This window comes from Drosophila simulans, chromosome 2R (assembly GCF_016746395.2).
Source record: "Drosophila simulans strain w501 chromosome 2R, Prin_Dsim_3.1, whole genome shotgun sequence".
NCBI classification, from domain to species: domain Eukaryota; kingdom Metazoa; phylum Arthropoda; class Insecta; order Diptera; family Drosophilidae; genus Drosophila; species Drosophila simulans.
In genome coordinates, this window is record NC_052521.2 from 10,045,988 (window position 1) to 10,066,230 (window position 20,243).

Sequence of the window (20,243 nt, forward strand, 5' to 3'; positions counted from 1 at the left end):
CATTTGTGCAATATTTATTTTTATGCCAACTGCAGTGGCCGAGTGATAAGCGCTGGACAGCCGGCGACTGAGTCTGGATTGGATGGGGATATATGGTGTATATCTGTGGAGTGACGGAGGGCGATGAGGAGACGGACGGGAGCAGCGACAGCGGAAATTTATGGTCGTCGCATAAAAACGCATAATCAGTAAACGAATGTGCCACAAAGGCAGAAAAAGAACAAGGCGGGGATTGGCGCATGGGGAGTGGGGAACGGGGAACGGAGGGATTGGGGGCTTAGCCGAATGACCGCTGGATAGGGAATCGGCAAAGCTATAGCCATGCCGGAACAATACCCCCTCCGGGAGCTATCATCCGCACACTCGGCGGTGAGCACTTCGATAGAAATGCAAATTCAAGCAAAACTTGTGCGTAACTTATGGCTACTGAATACGTACACTGCGCGAAAGAAATGGGTACACACACTATATGAAATTTATTAGAGAAATATGTTATGTGTAACCTGTTTGCATCTTACTAAAAGATAAGCATATTGCCAAAATATAAGTTAAGTTTGACAAACTGCATCATAGAAGCTCTAGATTAAGGATCTTACGATTTAATATTTTATGTATGCTTAATATTTAATATATATATTTTATATGTTATTTCTTCTTTTTCCCAGTTCACTTCCACATTCCCTGATTTTCGCTAGTATTCGCTTTGACTCACTGTTTTTCTCGCAGTGCATTTTGTGCACACATAAGCTGGATGAGTCAGTGCTAAATTGGTGCGCCTAAAGTGCAACGTTGCACTCTGCACCTTGCCGCCTTCGGCACTATTTCACTGTCAATTGATCGGCTGATGGGATGGAATCGAGGCATCGAGGAATGGAGAAATAGCTGGCAAGAGGAGTGGGGGCAGGGGTACTTTAATTAAAGCCCTGTAATGTCATTAGCTGCCCTTTTGACTCGACTAATTAGGTTTGCATCTAACGCAAACGCGCCAGAATGATGACTGCCAGTCTGCGGATGACTTTCAGATGGCTGACGCACTTGCACGCGATGCGCTACTTGGCGTCTCACTTAATTACCAACTGCCAATGGCCAGCTTGATAACAGTTAAATTGATTTTGATTGCTTTATTCGATGCCAATAAATCAAAGACGGATGGAAATTCTATGCGGCACGTGGGCAGCAGAATGCTGCGAGTGCTGGAAAAGCGATACGCGCGATATGGACACCGATATGCTGGGCACAGCATATATTTGGCCATATTTGTGTATCCATCGGTAATGTCCACTGTCCGCTGTCCACTGGCCACTGCCCACTTGTCCCGGTGTCAACGTCAAACACGAAACGAAACATTTTGTGCGATTAGCTTGTAAGATTGTTTGCAGCTCTTTTTTTTCTGCGGCCATTTATTCAACTGCAGTCGGCAACTCGATAGTTAGAGTGTGTAAAACTGGATTGCAGCTGGACCGGGCTAAAAGAGCTAAAAGCCATGATGCTGATCGGGTTGAGGGGGCTGGAGTTTGGGTTAGATGTGAACGTAGACAAGCTGGCAAGCCGAAAGCATTTTGGCCTCATGGTGATTTCGGAGTTTTTTCATTCGATTTTTTGGCCTGTGTGTGTGTGTGTTTGTTTGCCCACTCGAATGCCTCCGAGTGGCAATTTTATCGAATTATTTGCACTTAGCTGCAAATTCAATTGGAAATAACGAGCGACTTTTCGTCGTTAGCACTGGGGATGCTGAGGATACGACGGCATCCAATGGGCAGGCAGGCACACCACATATCCGAGTTCCCCCGAAGGCCCCGAAAAAGCAGCAGGTGATCCCATGCACCACCATGCACTTTGCACACCCGAGTCACCAACACAATTGATATCTCTGTCGCAGTCTATTTGGGTCGTGTCAGAAATGGCCCCAAGGTGGTAGCCCCCATCAATTGGAGTTACAGTAAACATGGGCTACTCTATCCACATACTTAAACTGCTAGCCTAAAACGATGTGATATTTTATTAGCACTAAAAAAAAGCTATACAAATCCCAGTCATTTGATAGTTTTGCTTTAATTTCTTGGTTGGTTGCAACTATCGGAAATAGCAATTTATGAGCTGTCACTAAATAGTTTCGCTTAGCCTATATTTACTATACTTGGTGTGTATTGTGCAATAATTTTGCCTCTTGTTTCGTTTTTCGGAGTTTTCCGATAAGCGATGGAAATATTTTGACACTTCTTTGTGGGGCAATCTACGAGAAATATGCCAACAATGCAACCACTTTCGAGTTTGAATAAAGTGAATAATTAGTGGCGATTCGGTTGGGCAATCAGCTATAAGAGTTAAGATTTAAGAATCAAGCACCATACTCATTTTATTCATTGTGTTTGCAGGCAAAACGAGAAGGACTGCGATGAGGATGACAAGGAGGATGTGCTCGATAGTATGCCACCACCTCCGAATTACATACAGATCTCGCAGGGCAGGATTCAGTTGGTCCACCAGCCGAGAACGCCCGTGGAATCGGAGGCGGGAACTCTGCCCCTGGAGCGGCACGGGGGCTCGATCTCCGGATCCGGCGGCTGTGATAAGGTGAGTTCTCGGCACCATAATTAGCCACTAGTCCCCTTGGTATCTGGTAACTCCCGGCTTTTGGGTTCGAGCGGAGGCACGTAGCGCTTTTGGGATAGACGTAGACCCATTCAATTACAGACAATCAGCTGGAATCAAATCATAGTCCCCGTATATAGCTATTACTTACCCGCCATCAACTAACCTTCGGCTCTGGTGTTTTCAGTTTTTTCTGCTTTTTGTTAACCCAATTTTTAGGCAGTTGGCGGGGAAAGCAAAAAAGAGCAGCTCGCTTTCCATTGTTGGCGTGTGGAGAATTTTCCCAAAGTGCGGCATGCAAACGAGAGACTCTTGGCGAGGCAAACACCTTTGAACTCGGCTTTTTTTTTAGTTTGAGCCACTTGAACTCGTTAACGTGCCATTCGAGACACATCGCAGCGGCGTTGCACAGATTGATGAAGGACTTCTCGTGGGCCAAATGACCTCTTGACATGCGAGTCTCCGGAATCCCGGCAACTCCGCGGGGTCGGGTCACGCCAACTTTTGCGTCTTCTGCCGCTCACTTGCCGGCAATTTCTGTCCAATTTCGCCACAATTTCTCCACCGAATTTTCTCAGCCTAATTGATCGCGTTCAAGCCTAGGGACTGGTCTAGGCTTTCCCATGGATCGATTGTACCGCGATGCCATATGTTGGCTCCATCGCATTCGAATTTCAGATTCTCGCTGCTGCTCACGTTCCGACTTCCGTGACGTTTTAATAGCACTAAGTATGGCGCATGCGCAGCCGCTGCAGTTGATTTATGGTAGTTACGGCCTGTGGATGTGCCTGGATGGTCCATAAGCGGCTGCAAATGAGCCGGGTGAGCCAAGCCAGGCGGGAACGCGGTAACTGCTCCATGTAAATGGCAGTTGACGCGGTAATGCTTCCCAGAATCCACTGGAGAGTCAGTCTGCCCAGCCTGGCAGAAGTCACGGCTCCCGCTAATTGAACCCACGAATCCGCTCCAGAGTCTGCGTGTCTCGATTACCAAGCTCCGAGTCCATCGAACAGACCAGCTGCCCAGTTGCCCAGCGACAGACACCCACTCGCGGCAAATTTGCCAAATGGCATCTCGATTATTTGCGCACACACAATGGATCCGATGCACTGCATCCATGGCTGTCATCAGAACCCAGTCACGTTCTCTCCCCATAACTTGCTGCCGTGCTTTTTGAAGTTGCTGCCGCAGTTGCTGTTGCCGCTGCAGTTGCTGCTGCAACTGTGCAGTTTCGCACTGGCGACGAGTGATTGAGGAGGGTTCAACGAACTGCCAGCTATTTATTTGCTGTGTTTGCCCAGACTGGCCCCGCATCCCGCTGGAGCTGCAGCTTCTGGCTCTGATTCTCCAGCTCCTCCAGCTGCACATGCGCACAGTTTCGCCAGCTGGAATAGAAGTCTATGAGCTGGCATTGTTGTCGCCGTCTCCATTTCATTGCCTGCATTAGCATATGGATATGTGTGTACCTACTACTTCTGCTATATTTGTTTACACAGAAAAAGCGTCAAAGTGCGGAATTAATACTTTCGAGAAATCAGCTGGCCAAGGATTGGTTGGGATTCTCAAAAAGCATGGAATATGTATCTGCATAACCATATATATATTTAATACCAACTATTTGGTGCGATGGATTCTTTAAAATGGCTTAAGATACATACTAACTTATAGGAAAAAACCAGACTTTTTTAAAACCTTTTGAAGATTAAACTAGAGTACTCATTAGTCTAGATGCCAGCTTTTTCTCACTGTGTAAGACTGGCAGCTCCACCTCGAGACTGGATCCTGCCACAAATCATGGTGTTCATTCTCGCCTAGTTGGCCAACACTAACACTTTTGGCCATTCATAATCACGCTCGGATCGTAATCTTTATAAATTCTCTCTCGTTACGGCAGAACAACAAAAATCAATTTGTCTATTGCGCAAAAAGGCCAAAACCCATGCTTCAAAAGACAACGCAACCCATTTTCCTCAAGCTATAAAAATTATTTTTACAACTTCCACAACTAATATTAAGTGTTTAACAAAACAAAAAGGCAGCGAAAAACACAAGACAAAAAATCGAAAAAAGCAAACTGCTGTTTTACGAGCGGCGGCGGCTATCACATTAGTTGTTTTGTTTTTTGTGATTTTTGTGCGCTGACTGTTCGAGCCAAGAAACATTTGCTGGCCATTTTTAGGCAGGGGAAAACTTTGAAATTGCCATTTCCATTTCCTGCGATGACTCCACGTCATATATACCAGTATGTAAAAGTACATAAAAATCGTGGCGAGTAAATAGTGCACTAAGTAGTTGATCTTTCGGGGGCTTTTCCTCATCGATTTCAGCTCGAAAAGTCGGCTTTCGGTGCCACCGTTCTTCTGTGGCATGTCAGCCTTGCTCTCGGTGAATTATTGGCCATGCACACCTGCAACCTGCCCACCTGTCCCCACTTTTGCCCCCTTTGGCCACTTTTTCACCTGCCCGAGACCTTCTCCTCATCGCGTGCGGATTAAGTTGAAACTCATTGTGTTTTACTTTGGTCCGAATGCAATGCACTGCTGCATTCACTGGGAAAATCGAGACCGAATCCAAAAGAGTTCAACGCTTTGCTTTTTACACCTCGAATCTGTTTTCTGTTTTCGTTGCTGTTGCTGCGACAAGATCGTAAATTAATTTCAATTGCTTTTCCATTTTTTCGAGCTGTTATAACTATTTTTATCGCTTGGCTGCTAATAGTGTTGTCATCGCAGAAAGATACTAGAAAAAGTATCTACACATTGGAGGTGATACATTACTCGCTTTTACACTCTTCATAAGCTTATTGCTTTGTAATTAGTTGCGGTCCAGTTGTATTTAAAAGATGCTGTTATAGCTGTAACATTTGTTTTGTTATAAGGTTACTAGACATTTTAATCACATTTGTATTTATTATTATTAAATTAAGCGCACTTAGTCACGCTTTAACAACTTTAATTGCTATATTCAAACAAACGGCTACTGATGGTGAATATAAGTTTAGTTTGGTGTTGCTTGCATATTCGGCTCAGCTGAAATTATTCATTTAAATTTAGAAGTATCTTTAAAACTGGAAAGCACTGAAATCGCCTCAAAAATCACACACCCACTCACATCCGAAAACTCCACTGGTTCACTGGCCATATACATATATGTACATTATATATATACACGGAGATATATCTTGGAGATACACCCATGCACATACGCGTATTCAGCTAGCTTTAACCTTTCGTTTTTGGGAACTTAGCCATAGCATTTAGCCTTCTTGTGCTGCTTCCTGAGTTTTTGGTTTTTCTGTTTTGTTGTTCTTGCAGGATGTGTTGGAGAAGCGGATGATTGAAGTTGAAGGCGCTCTGCTGCGTTTGCAGGAGCAGTTCCAGAAAGTGAGTACTCCCACGGAAGTGTATCCATTCATCCATCGATCGATCCATCTATGTACATGCATACCATCTCCATATCCTGCCCCAACGACTCCGAGATGTTATTACCCGGCCCGGACATTGCTCTCGAAATGAACTTTGAATTCGATGTCGCCGGAGTTGGGTTCGGAGTTTTGCCCGTTCCCCAAGCATTTTAATTTCCTGTGCGGTCAGCGTGTGAGAGATTTTCATTCGGGCCACTAGGGTCTCCAGCGGTGGGGGGCGGTGGGGTCTTCCGGGTCTAGATGGACATGGGGGTCATTAATCGTGTTCAGTCGTTTGCGCTCTGTGCGGTTTATGCGGTCAGGCTGGCCAACAAGGTCGCCTGGACGGGCAATTAAAAGTTACAAGCTTAAATTACATGCATATGTACCGACATCAAATTATACGACAGCAGGAGCAGAAGGCCATTGAGGCATGGAGATATGTTAGGACCGCGCTGGACACGCCCTACTTTAGTACAAATTAAACTTTAATAATGTTAACTGGAGACAGGCAAATGAAATAGATATTTGTTAGCAAATCAAGCAGCTCATGCTCACCCAAACTTCCGCGAACTCACATGCAAATTGGCCAAGATAAACTCACATAAAATAAGTAACTACGTCTTGGAAAAAGGCGGGGATAGGAAATTCCGAATGTTTATTACCTTCGGTCCACTCGATCAAAGCCTCTCTCAATGGCAAATCACAATCTAAACTGTCATCACAATGGCCGGGGAGGATGCCCCTTGTCGGCCCGAAAGAAAGTTTAATGGCCGGAACTTTCCGGCGGAAGGAGTTTGGTTTGGCATACGCATTTCCGGCTTTAGGTAATTGAATTTGATAACAGAGAAAAAGGAGCAGAACGAGCCATAGCCAGAGCCAGAGCCCCCAAAACGAGTTAACTGCTGCGAGTTTATGGTGTGAAAAGGAGCAGCGTGTGGCCTCCGCATCCTCACTGGCATCCCATCCGCGCCCACGCCCACACACATTTTTTGGCCAACGATTTCCGCAGCCAAATGGCCAACCGCCGCCTGCTGTTCCTGATTTTCACAGGAAGCGGCGGAGACAAAGCGCGTCGAGAGGAAAAGTGGAAAAGTGCTTTCTGCTATGTTTTTGGCCCGTTCTGGCCATTGCCTGATTTTCTATGCTTTTCCCTGCTTCTGGCAGGCGGCCCAGCTCACAGCACAATTTACGAGTGCGGCTGTGCCAGTTGCCCCCGACCGCCCATTCTCCGCCTTATCATCTCGGCAGGCTGCAAACGTGGACCACGGGAATCCGATTACTGCACTCGGAGAAAATTAGGGTTTAAACCAGAAACAAGTTTCGTGATGATATACCTTAAAAGTGCAGAAAAGTCACATTCAGATTGCACATCTGCTGTATATATAATTATATGACTACATAATTTAAATACATTCTTATTCATATAAATCCTTAGCTGGTAGTCATTATATTTTTTCCCAGTGCACGGACACACACGAATGCTGCTCTTTCTTTTCCTTGCACCACAAGGAGTTTTGGCAGGAGTGTGGGGCTGTGGGCGGAGTGGATACATGAGCTACCGTTGCGCTGTCCCAACTTCCAGCTCCTTTGGCAATATTTCTGCACTTTATCTGTCTGTAAATAACGATTAACTATGCTCGCTGCCCCTTTCCCCGCTCCACTCCACTGTCTTCTTGCCACTGTCCTTCGTTTTCACTTAGTCAAAGAGTCCCTCCCCCACAATGCGACTGTATGGGTGTGTATGTGTATCAGTATGTGTGTGTTCTTTATTGTTATTGGCATATCAGTGGCTCAATGGAAATGGGAGAAGTAAGCACTGAGAAAAATAATGGGCTTATATTTCGAACCAGAAGATTGAAGAAGATTGCCCGAACCTATTGAGTTCAGTATATCAATCATCAAATAACAAATAATTTAAGCATTGCAAATATCATATTTACAATTTCAAACATTCAAAATGTTTCTATTTCTAATACCCCCAAGTGATATAAATACTTGCATATGAAATGACTACTTTTTAAGTACAGTGTACATAGCGGGTGGGAGTTGGCAATCCATTGACAAGTCGGGCCACCAAAAGTGTGAATGTTGCAGAATTCTTTTTTCGGGTCCCGATGTGGAAAAGTGGGTGGCAAAGAAGATAGGGGATAGAGGGTGGAGGGCAGACTTAGGCAGCTTGTTGGCCATGTGGCATGCAATAAATGGCACGATTCAATGAATATCCATCTTCCGATTCGGCATGCTATCCCCATCATCATCATCATTCTCGCTCCCAATTGCAATTCCATTTCCGGACCCACTTTCATCATCATCAATCCGCTCCCAACAGTTTCTCATTTCGTTGGCAAGTAGAGTGTGGACTTACTTTAGCGTAATTGATTCCCAAGACAAGAGCTCTGCGATTATGGCCACCTAATTGATAAGAAAGTCGTCCTTCAAAGGGTTTCGTTGCTAGGCTGCGACTCCCAAGTCTTCCATCTTCATTCCGCCCATTTTGCTGACAGTTGCCCTTTTTTTTAGCAATTCCAATTTCTTTCTTGTTACAACAGCTGAGCCCTTGTCCGTAAAACTGGGCACATGGCAACACGACATTTAATCCGTTGGGCCCTCAAATATTTGTGTTTGTTGTACGAAATGCTGGCAAACAGACGGAGAAGGCAGATGACTAAACGGAAGTCTTGTTTATTTGTTTGCCTTTAATCAGGCGACAGATCAACAAGCCAAATCTGAATGGATTGGCATGTGCTAATGAAAAGTTGATTTAAGACCAGCTGGCAGAGTGCGAAGATGCACAATGCACAACTTTCGCCACCAGCACGTGCTCAATTCTTAATTCCATGGCAGACCAGCCCCTCCAGTCTTTCGGTTCTTTACATCACCACCCCCACTTTCTCCACCCGCCGGCCGTCCCCCTGCCCTTGGAAATCTGCGCCTTTAATAAGCTCAGCTGCATTCAGCTTTAGAAAATGGGAGAGCTTGTGGAGAAGGGGGCGAGGAGAGTACGGTACAGTGAGCTCTCCTTAGTTGATACCCAAAGAGAGATATTCTTTGCAAAATATATTAATGCTCTTTAAGGTTTGCTTAAAATGTTAATTAAATTGAATTTTAAGTCTTGAACATTTCCACTAGGAAAGTTCTTTTGTGATAGTAATACCACTTAATTTCGGTTCAGCACTCGAGTGGCCCCCTGGCTGAAGCTCCACTGTACTGCGAAGCAATGAAGGCCAAAGAAAAACTGTCGCTGTCAACTGTCAAGAAGGGGGCGTGGTCCTGGTCTCGGACGATGTCTCTTGAGTGGCACTTGCCTCGCTTACAAGGGCCATCGAAGTGGAGCGAAGTGGGGCCAGGAGCACGATGGAGGCGAAGAAGTCGCAGCATGGGCACTTTTTATTATCCACATCAGTAGATTGTCCCTGCTTCGCTACCACCACCCACCATCTTAATCATCATCATCATCAGCATCATCGTTCGGAGTCTTCTTCTTCTGCCTTTGAATTGCTAATAATTTTGTCGCAAGCGTTTGATGGTTTACTCACTCGGAAATAAAGGCACCACCGCCGACTTCGCTGCTGCTGCTGGTGCACCACCTCCAGCCATTCGCAGTGCGATGGCAACCACCCGGTCGCGGATCCTGGTCCGGAACTAGAGTTATGTACATAACTGAATATATAGCCATAAATTTAGGGTAGGTCATAGCCACTCTGCAGTGTAATATGGTTGCACATACTTACAACTAGTGCCCATTAATGCATAGAAGCCACCCTTTTCCACGCTCAGTTTTTTAGGGCTAAGCCCAAAGCCAACGGGATGATTCATACGCCCCCTCTTCGCGCGGTGAATTTCGGAACTACCACCACTATAGGGCATATGGGGAGGTCGACTTTACGGAACCCTTGACAAAAAAGTGCAATGCAATTAATTTTTCGCGAAATTTTTTTAAGGCATGGGAATTGCTTCGCCCCTCCCACTAGCACAGCTACACTGGCAGAAAGTAGTTTAGTTTAAGGTTCTAATTCAAAAAAAGAAGAAAAGATATGTACCTAAGGCCACATATAATACCATATAATGTCTTTGATACACTACATGCAGCGATTTCTTGCTCAATTGAGAGCATATTCGTAGGGAAATGTATGTTTGTATATGATGAATTGGTCTAGTGCAGTGCTGCTTTTCTCTGAGTGTATTCTTCTTCTCTCTTCGTCTTGCTCAAGTGACGTTTGTAGTGTTTGCATTTGACGAACGCAGCGGACGAGAATTCACAATCGGAATGGATCACCACCAGTTCCAGTATATATATACAAACATACACTTATATATTTGGTATAGATATAGGGTTGTTCCTCTGACTCGCATCTGCGAAATGTTTATTTTATTGTTTGCCCATCTCGCTGCCACTCCCGCAGTCGCGGTTCATTAAATTAAAAACGGCCAATTCGAGTGACTCGAATTCGGAGTAATACATCAAAAAACATCGCATTTTGCTGGCAGGGGAAACGAGGGGTGGGCGGGTGATAGGTCGATAGGGTGCTGTTTTGCCGGCAGTTGCAGCTGATCGGAGTGGGTGGCGGAAGTGGGAGGGGGCGCAAGCAGGTTCCCAGCAGCTGTTCTCTCGTTGAAATGCGGCGAATTCGCCAGACTCTCTCTCTCTCTCGTTCTCTCTCTGAATTTCCAAAGGAGCTGCAAACGAGGGTTGTTTTCGCAGTTCCCTGCTCCTTTCAGTCCTTTTTATCATTGTTTCGCCGGCATTCGGGAACAGCACAAATGTTCGCCAACGGTCGCGTGTTTTTTTAAAGTATTTTTTCCTTTTTCATTTCCTGGAAATTATATCTTTTTCTTCTAATTTGAGCTACGTTGTTTGCTTTTTGCCGAAATTTATTCCGCTTTGGGGACGAGCAATCTCCCCAACCCATTGGCTCCCCAGTCAGACAGTTTTTCGGACTCCAGCTCGGTTGTTGTTACGGTTTTGTGGTCGCGAAAGTTCCTTAAAGTTTGTCTACCGGCAGAAGGAAAACAACTTAAGGACTCACCAGAGTAATCTCATTCGACATGGAATAAACTGTAATAATAACGAGGACCAACGATGGTAAGAGTCCATTGTGGAGGATTTTTAAATCATCATTCAAAATGGATGCAGGCCACCCACCGTTTCAATCTGCATGTTAATTAATAATAAGCGTGTTCATATTTTTTCCTTTTTGTTGAAAACGGGGGTTCAGCTTAATCCCAACTCGGATTTTCAGAGCGATCGTTACGAACACGCGTGGAATTTCGTCCTTTAATAAACTCCCCCTGTCAGGACAATGAATGATTTTTATGGGATAGGATAGCACTAAAGATAAGGGGGTTACTCTACAAGCAGGAGAGTATTAAACAATTTGCTATCTTGTTATTTGTACACAGAGGGAAAACTTTATGCTTAAGTCTAGTTTCATTAAAGAGTTATATTAATTTCTGTATTTGACTACTACATTTAGTTTTGGGGATTAGCGTGATAAGATTGGTCTAACTTTCAGTACAACCCCACCTTTAGTCTGCTAAGAAAAGTAATTTGTTTGCTTTTTCCTGTGTAAATTAAAGCTTAAGTCTGTGGGGTTGTCCGGACATCTTACGGAAGTGCGTTTGCGGGTGCAAATGGCCGTATGATGTGCCACCCTTCGCAAATCCTGGCTCGTTTCCAATCCACCGGCTGGTGGGCTCTTTTTTTATCCCCGGGACACGGGTGCAACATGTTGCCGGGATTTGTTTTGTTAATTTCTGTTTTTTGGGTGCGGAGGGCAGTGTGTAGTCGCTGAACCCCTTAAATCATTTTTTGGGCCACCCTCGGCGTGTTGCAAGCCGCATGCTAATTGAAACCTCTGCTTAGCTGGGGTTTTGAACCTCACCGGCTGCCTTGGTAGCCAAAAGTTTTTGGGGACCGTGGGTTTCGTCGATTAATTAATAAAGAATTCATGTCTGATTTTATAACTTCATCAATAAGCTCCGCTGTCGGCACCGCTTTCGCCGCCAGTCCCTCCGTTCCTGCCGCTTTTATGGGGGAAATTCACAATGAATATTTATGCGCGTCGCTTCTTGAATGGGAAATGTGAAAAGGGAGTGGGATCTTTTGGGTGGCTGGGTGGTTGGGAGGTGGTGCAGTGGCCAACAGCTGCCGACAGGCGCACCAGTTGCCCGAAATAGCGCCTTGGGTGGGAAAATCTTGGGGCTGCGCCTGCGAGTGGCCCAAACGCTTTGGCTCTCTAATTTTATTAACACGTTCATCATTCCTCGCCATTCGACGGCACAAGTGGCGCCTGAGGACGGCAATCAGTCTGGGGATCCCATTTTCCGCCAGCCATCCCCCTCTCTCTCCACACCATCCAGCGCTTTTCCAACGGCTGCCGCCTGCTGTTGCCTACAATTTTCGTATTTTCCTGCAAGGGGGGGCATTTTCATATTGGTCGGCGCGCGTCTCATGCATGGAGTCGAATTAATAAAAATTATTGCATATATTTGTAATTCCGGGTGCCTCTTTAATGGCTGCTGGGCAAGGGGTGTAATGAGGGGGTGCTGGGTGGTGGGGGTTTGGTGTTTGGTTGCCGGGCGACTTCTTTATTGGCGCGTGCTGCTGCGTTTTATCGCTCCCTCTGCTCCCACTGCCACCCCATCCCCCTTCTAGCCGCTTCTATTATGGCTCCCTTTTTTTTTTGGCCGCTGTTGCAGATGAAAGCGCTTTCGGCATATTTCACTACACAACAAAGAAATTTAGAAATATATTAAATTGTTGCTGACTTCAGAACTTGCAAGCCAAGAAATGACAATAAAAAGAGTTTGATGTGGCTAATAAATATTAAATTCTCATTTCACATCTTTGATACAGTAGGGGATGTAGTAGTAACAATCAAATCTCGCAAAAGTTATGGCAGAAGAGGGTTCTTTCCTAAACTCTTATATATATTCTACTAAAGACTATGATATCTAGTATAAGAACATTTTACAAAAAGTGAATTATTACATATTTTGAAACTTAATAGAAACTTAAATCGATTTCTCTGTCTGTAAAATTTGATGGAGCTACAAAAGACTTGCAGCTCGAGCCCAGGAATTCGTAGCCAAGTGGAGCGAAGAGTTCTTTCTACCGGGAATTTTGGGAATCTGAAGCAGGTCTCTGCATAATTAATTTGATAAATAGCTGGGGCGGCAAAGAATTCAGCTCGCAAGCCACAAGGAAGTTGGGATTTCTCGGAAAACTCTCGGCTGAGCAAACAGCATCGACTGCTATCTATCTATATAGTATCGGCTATCTGCAACTACATATATCTCCATGTGCTGTAATCTCGGACTTGTGTTGGCACTTCAATAGTGCGATATTCAACGATTCATTTACACTTGAATCCGTAAATGTTGTGGCGTTTGTCATTCATTTTGTTAGCACTAAGGCAAACAATTTATAACAAACCGTCTGAGTCTGGCTGGCTGTGTGTTTTATCGTCACGTCACACAGATGAAAAAGTCGTGATGTAATTCTTTATCGATTACCGTTGACGCGGGGGGAAAAGTGTGGAGAAATTGTAGCCGGGGGTCTGGGTTGTTGACTCCGGTGATTTATGGTGTTGCATGCATCCAAGTTCTAATGTATCTGCGGCACGTTGCCCCTCGGATTCCCAACCAACCCCTCGGCGATTCGGATCCTTTGTCGCTGTCCATTAGCTTGTAAAACGCTGCTGATTGGCACTGTGATATGGACAATTAAATTGTCGTTCTTAATCAGCGCCAGCGAGTGCACTAATTCATTGTGTTTAATTTCCTTCGCATTTTGTTTAATGTTTTTTTTCCATTTCATTCTTTTTTTCCCCCGGTGCCCTGGTCAATTGCACTTTTTACAGAGCCAATGCGGGTCGCCTACGTTCGAGAAGGAATTGCGCGAACAAATTGAGAAGTAAGTGACAAATAGGTTAAATTGTTAAGAGCGATAAGAACACGCGTTCGGATCGTGTGGGAAATGAGGAAAGAATGGAGGGGTGTGTGCTGGATGGGCTATAGGCCAGAACTTTGCCCGTTTCTATTGGTGGAGTCAAGCTCCATTTAGCGTATGGCCAAGTAACGGCCAAATATTTATTTAATTCGTCTAGCCGGCAATTTTCGAAGTAGTTTTCGCGCTGCTTTTGGCAAAGCGTACGTAAATAACTCATACCAAAACTCGTGACTGGCCACGCCCACCCTCGGCCCCTTTTTGGCCATTACGCACAGAACAAGTTAAGCACGGTGGTACGGCGAATGCAATTTTCCAAATTGCCAAGAATCCGGAGTTGGAGGTGGAGCAGGATGGAGGATGAAGAAGGAAGCGCTTACCCGCGAAACCCATCAATCACCGAACCCTCAGCAGCGCCCTCTGCCGGCCCGAATACGCAATTACCGCGACTTTGGAAATGGTGCAAAGTTCTGGTCTAGGCCGAGATTGAACTCCACTTTCGGCCCTTTCTTTCTTTATGACCGCCATTAGCTGCTAATTTCCATGCAGATTGTTTATGGCAAACGTTTTGTTTTCAACACAATTCGGCAGAGAATTTCGATTAGTGATTACTTATACGCATTTCATGTAGCTACTACTACTATTTTTAAAGCAGATGAGTTTATTAAAGTTGAGTCTTTTATATTCCAGAATTATATACACATAATATTTTGTTTTTGACTCATTTGAAATAATATAAATATTTTAAAGGCATACATTTTTGTTTATTTATGCTTTGTTTGTTATCTTTTACCCACAACAACAAATCAACAAATAGAATCATTTCTGCCATTCAGTCAGTCACAAATAAGTAATCAATACTCGAAACTCTCTGCATTTGCGATGATTTTCGCAACTCGTTTTCATTTATGCATTTCTATATTTGTCCTCTTTTTTTCGCTTTTCCTTTGCAATCCGCAGCATGAATCGCATTATGAAATCCAAAGAACGCAAGCAAATGCAGACATGTCGGGATCACAAGGCACTGCAGGTATGTATCGGATGGAAATGGACTGGGGTTGTTGGCGGTGGGGAGGGGCTTTTCCGCACGGAGCCGCGCAGCATGTGGAAAATCAATTTGCACAGCGCGAGTTTCCTCGCAGGCGGGGGAAAAGCAGGAGGGAGTTCCCTCCGAGTCAAGTCATAAATAAACGCATAAATTCATTTTTAAGAACAATCTCTCCCCTCGCTGCCATTCCGGCGCATACAAATTGTCTTTTATCCGGACGGAGTAACCGGAGTACCAGAGTACTGGAGTCGTCGTCTTCGACGAGACTTTGTTGGAGAATGCTTCTGGCCCGGCACATTACATTTTTTGCCCGAATTGATTGAGCGTCGGCATTAGAGACGCTTCACTGCGCCCTAGTGGCAGCTTTTCATTACCATTTTCCGTCGACGAGGGGGGTGAAGTGGAAAATGCTTTCCCTTTCTGGCAATCTCATTTGCCCCGCCAGCCAAAATCTCGACCAATCTTGTAAGGCCCCGCTAATGAAGCCCAAGGTTTTCACGTCCAACGTCTGAGCATGTGACCTTCGGGCCAGTTAACAAGTTGGCTTTGATCGAGATTGGATATTTGTTACCAGCCGGGATGGAGGGGGTATTGTAACTACTGCTCACTTAGCACTTACATACACAAAAAAGAAAAAGAGCCGGTTGATGGATGAGGACTAGTGACCCTCATCAGGGCAGCTGTCATGGGGCGAAGGTTGCCCCCAGCACTTGATAAATACTCGATCTAATCAGTTGGCCCTTTCTCAACACAGGTTTCAATCCCCCACTGGATAGATCGTTTTTCTAACTCTGTTTATTCAATAAAAATCTCGATAGTATGAATGTCCCCATTAAAAATATTGCTACAAGTTTACATTTATCACTATCAGGCTTTATAATTGCACCATTATAATACGAATTTATAATTCTATATCACATATCACATTGTAAAAATGGTATTACATCCCATATGGTTACATTTACATCTTATCTAAAACTAACTATTCATATCTAACCCACCTATTCATAGATAAAAAAGAAGCTTTCATATAGGTTTCATTTTCATGTATGTTATCTTAGGAAAAACCAAACAGATTATAAATCAGATCAACATATGCCATTGAAATGAGATACAAATATAATCGGAGTAAACACTGATTCAAGACCGCATAACTAAAGATCATTTTGGTCATTGATTCCATTGCAGACGCGATTTGCCCGCCAGGAGAGCCTGCTCCAATCGATGCAGCAGGAGAATCGATCCTTGCTCACCCGCATCCGGCAGTATGAGCACTGTCTGGATGATGTGATGCGCAAGGTAGTGGACGCCATTGTGGCAGAAGATAATCTCCGGGAGGAGGTGAGCATGCTGAAGGGCCGTGTTCGAGATCTGGAGGCGCAGAATGCCGCTCTGTCCGCCAGTCCGGTGAAGGGCAGGGATGAAGGCTACTGCACCATGAGCAGTGGGCAGCCGCAGCCGTCGAATGGGCACCTGGAAGATCTACCCGAGGAACCGGAACAGTGGCTCCTGCCTGCGGAGCCCTGCTCAACGGAAATGGAGGATTGGAGCATGTCGCAGGAGGAACTGGCGGTAATGACGTTCGACGACGACCGGGATCCACATCACCCTCATCTCCAGCAGCAGCGGAGGAAGAGGGATCACGACTGGCTGTGGCCATCTAGCGACTTTATCAACTCCACCACCGTGGAAACGGATTCAGTGGCCGATGGCATTACCCAGCTGCTGCAGCAGAAGGTAAGGAGGGATACATATCTATTTCTTCTGGGTTACTTCTAATAACTCCCCCAAATTTCAGATTGTTTACTCCGAGGACGAGGAGGTGGCTTGCACGGACTTCACCAACGACTTCTACAAACTGGTTAACATTCGTTCGAATTCCTCGCGCAGTCTTTACTCTTATTTGGAGGGTGAGACGGATGACGAGGATGAGGACGACGACGATGGCGAGGATTCCAGTATCTCAGAGAGCCAGGTGGGTCCCGCTGGCAGAATCAGTCCCACGCCCAGCGAGGCGGGAAGGGCCCAGTTGACCAGCTGCTCCTCCAGCGAAACGGACGAACTTTCCGCCAGCCAGGCAAAGAAGGATGAGGAACCGGACTACGCGGTTATCGACGAGTGCCGGCGGAGGGTTAGCGACATTGAAATCGAGGATGTGCCCATGATTGTCAGCAGCACGCCAATGAAGCCACTGGATGAGCAGCAGTGCATTGCTCAGATCATCAAGAGTGAACTACGTCGACCGCCGCACGTCCTGGTGAAATCCAAATCGGTGCTAGAGGACCAGGAACCCAGTTGCATCCTGAGACACAATCAACGCCGCGAACTGGAGTCCACCGTGGTGCGCAGCGATAGCATCAGCTGTGCCATGATGAACAAGTTGGCCAAAGAGGTGGTGCCACCGGCGCCTGGAATGGTTACCAAACTGAAGGAGCGGATGCTGCTGAGACAGGCTTCCACGCCTCCGACGGCGAGCTCCTGGCGCAGGAGCAATGGCTGGAAAAGGGTAACATCACCGGTTCATCCACCGATGGCTGTCTCGCCCAAAAAGGTAAGGGATTCATAAAGTAATGCTATGATGAATAATATACGATTTTGGATTTCGATTTCCAGAAGGCAGCCAAGTCAACGGAGCCGCCAAAGAGTTGCCTGCCCAAGGCGCAGCCCACCAGAATTCCAACGAGCATCCATTCGTCGGTGTCCTCGTCCTCCTCGATGTCCTCCTCCTGCTCGCCCTCGCCCTCCTCCCCCTCGCCGCAGTCGCCACACCAAAGGTCACCGGGTCAGCAGACACAGCAACAACAACAGCAGCAGCAGCAGCGAAAATCGAAGATTCCTCCACCAGTTCCCGTGCGAAGATCCTACGCCAGTTAGGATCTATACGAGCACTGCTTAATCTCAAATCAATAATCGTCAAGCTAACAAATATTTAAAGATTTAAAAAGACTAAATTGTGATATATTCAAACAAAACAAAACAGAACCGAGAGTTACACAAGCATTAAGAGATGATGGCCAGGATGAGCAGGCGCGTTTTGTACGTACGAATACGAGTATTTATGTATATTGTAAATTTTTGGAAGATGTTTTACCTTGTAAGCGGCACTGCCAACTGTTCCCCCTATGAGATAGAAAATCGAAAGAAAAAAACCAAACCGAACAGCTCGCCCTGCTCTATACCACATATATTTTGTAGAGCAGCGGTTGCAGCATCCAAATCAGCGGGTTATACTAACTACATATAATGGGACATTTTGAATGACTTCAAACTGAATTCAAACCACTATTAGCTATGGTCACGTAGTAGGTGAACCAAAACTGTAGTCTTCCGCACAAGTCGAGTGTATTCGTAGGACTTGGTTAGAGTTAACCACATAAGCTAATCCGGATTAGTGCTCCTCAGACACAACAGCAGTTGAACATTTGCATTTAAGGGTGAAATATTTCAAAGTGTTTACGATGCAGTATATGATGCATATATATATATAGATACGATATATATATATACGGTTTCTAAGCGATTAATTAGACGACAACCATAACAATAAACTGTACATAGCAGTCGTTCTTAAAGCTAATGATTATGATAATGACAAGCTCTTCTTCAACCGTAGTTAGCTCCTCCGGGCTGCTGCCACCGACTACTTCATCGCAGCAGCCCGATTCCTAAGCATATATACATACTTACACTATATAGAACAGAACGCACTATGATCGTGAGAAGGGAACCTAGACGTAAGCTCGTATGAACATTATAAATGTATTTTCTTAGCGTAGCGAGTACAAAATAAACAAAAAGAAGTTACAGAAAAATGGATTATTGACCTAACCAGAGGCCACGCCTCTCGAAAATCGTTTATCGCGGCGGGTTGGTAAAATCTTACATAAATACGGGTATGTACTACGGAATCAATAACATAAAATGCAAACACACACGATCACTTAGACTACCACCTAGGTGCTATGACAGAGAATGAATTCCAGCTCATGCTTAAGCTGGATGGAACTCAATCGTGATTCCGGGGCGCTGACCCAGCAGCTCTTGTATAGTTGGGAGTAAGCGCTTTCCGAGCACGCACTGCCCTCCGGCGCCGGACTATCAAAGTGGAGTGCTAATCGGTTCCGGCGGCGCTTCTTTTTCAGATCACGGCCGACGGTGTAAGATGGATCGACGCTTAGATTACGGCGCGCCGAGGTATTTGCCCTTCTGCAGATCACGTTGGCGGTGCTTTCATGGGTCAAATCCCAATCGCAGTCAATGGGCGAGTCCAAAGCCAGAATCTTTAGTTGATGATAGTTATCCGGACGCAGTTCGTGCTTGACCACCTGGTAGGCTATGGTCTCATTGCAATCGAGCGTGTGATAGGGCAATCTACGCGCTTGCAGTTGCCACATTGTAATGCCCAGGGAGTACATATCGGAGGCTTCGGTTAGGGTATCCGATCGCAGCGCTTCTGGAGACATGTATCTCAGGGTTCCTTTGGGAACGGTTGGCTCCTGCCAAGCACAAAATTCGCCCACCTCAATGGAGGAGCCGAAATCGCAAAGTTTGCAGATGTAGCTTCGCTTCACTTTGATCTTCGAGGAATTGCCCGATCCCGAAGACTTTGTTCCCAGGGCAACCAATATATTGGTTGGCTTTACATCCAGATGTAATACGTTTTGGGAATGGCAGTATCTCAGGGCAGCAACCACATCCAGAGTTATTCTAAGAAGATCATGGTTAATTACAAAGTATTTAGGGGGGATAAAGTAACATACAACACCCTGTGCATCAGTGGTAGAGCCAAAGTGTCAACGATCCTCTGCAGACTTTGTCCCCTCGGACATTCCATGATGACCAAGCCGAAATCTGCGGCGGACTCCAGCTTAAGGAGGCGTACAATGTTCCGGTGCTCCAGATTCAGCAAATGAGATTCATTGTGCAAAGTTGAGGCTGCCTGGGCTCGAATTATCTTAACAGCAACGGAGCGATCTAAATAAGATATTGAAAATTATCTACAAAGGATTTGGTTTTATTGCCTACCTCTGTAAATAGCTTTGAAAACGGTGCCGTAGGCTCCACGTCCGAGTACCTGACACCTAGTGGGTACGGGTGGACCATCCTTGAGCAGCTGCTTTCTTTTCGGTGTGTTCAATAAAAGGTCTCCCATTTTTCATTTTTCAAGTTTTTAAGAACTCCACATGGTCACCGATTATAACGGATTATTAAACAGCTGAGTGGCTGATAACGTTGCCCCATTATTCAAA

The 20,243-nt window shown here is 45.5% G+C and overlaps 2 protein-coding genes across 7 annotated transcripts in view; one reads left to right on the top strand and one right to left on the bottom strand.

Moving 5' to 3' along the window:
* Window positions 1-18,806, top strand: part of LOC6734214 (probable serine/threonine-protein kinase DDB_G0290621) — a 37,740-nt gene extending 18,934 nt beyond the window's left edge. Inside the window, exons 3-9 of one of the 5 annotated variants that reach the window (XM_016167951.3) lie at window positions 2,376-2,574; window positions 5,907-5,975; window positions 13,861-13,913; window positions 14,907-14,976; window positions 16,183-16,731; window positions 16,793-17,545; window positions 17,608-18,806. In XM_016167951.3, coding sequence (XP_016027255.1) covers window positions 2,376-2,574; window positions 5,907-5,975; window positions 13,861-13,913; window positions 14,907-14,976; window positions 16,183-16,731; window positions 16,793-17,545; window positions 17,608-17,868 — 1,954 coding nt within the window. In that variant the 3' untranslated portion in view covers window positions 17,869-18,806. Of the gene's footprint in view, window positions 1-2,375; window positions 2,575-5,906; window positions 5,976-11,063; window positions 11,082-13,860; window positions 13,914-14,906; window positions 14,977-16,182; window positions 16,732-16,792; window positions 17,546-17,607 lie in introns of those variants that run through there. The other 4 variants (XM_016167950.3, XM_039292694.2, XM_016167952.3 and 1 more) reach the window with 4 other exon arrangements.
* Window positions 18,735-20,201, bottom strand: LOC6734215 (proto-oncogene serine/threonine-protein kinase mos). 2 transcript variants are annotated; one of them, XM_016182218.3, is made up of 3 exons: window positions 20,020-20,201; window positions 19,755-19,948; window positions 18,735-19,701 (listed from the first exon to the last, which is right to left on the bottom strand). In XM_016182218.3, the coding sequence occupies exons 1-3, from the start codon at window positions 20,095-20,097 to the stop codon at window positions 18,948-18,950; spliced, it is 1,026 nt and encodes a 341-aa protein (XP_016027258.1). In that variant the 5' UTR covers window positions 20,098-20,201; the 3' UTR covers window positions 18,735-18,947. The 2 variants fall into 2 exon arrangements, with proteins under 2 accessions (XP_016027258.1, XP_002081244.2); XM_002081208.4 differs by having other exon boundaries at window positions 19,755-19,968; window positions 20,020-20,199.
* Window positions 20,202-20,243: the final 42 nt, after the last annotated feature.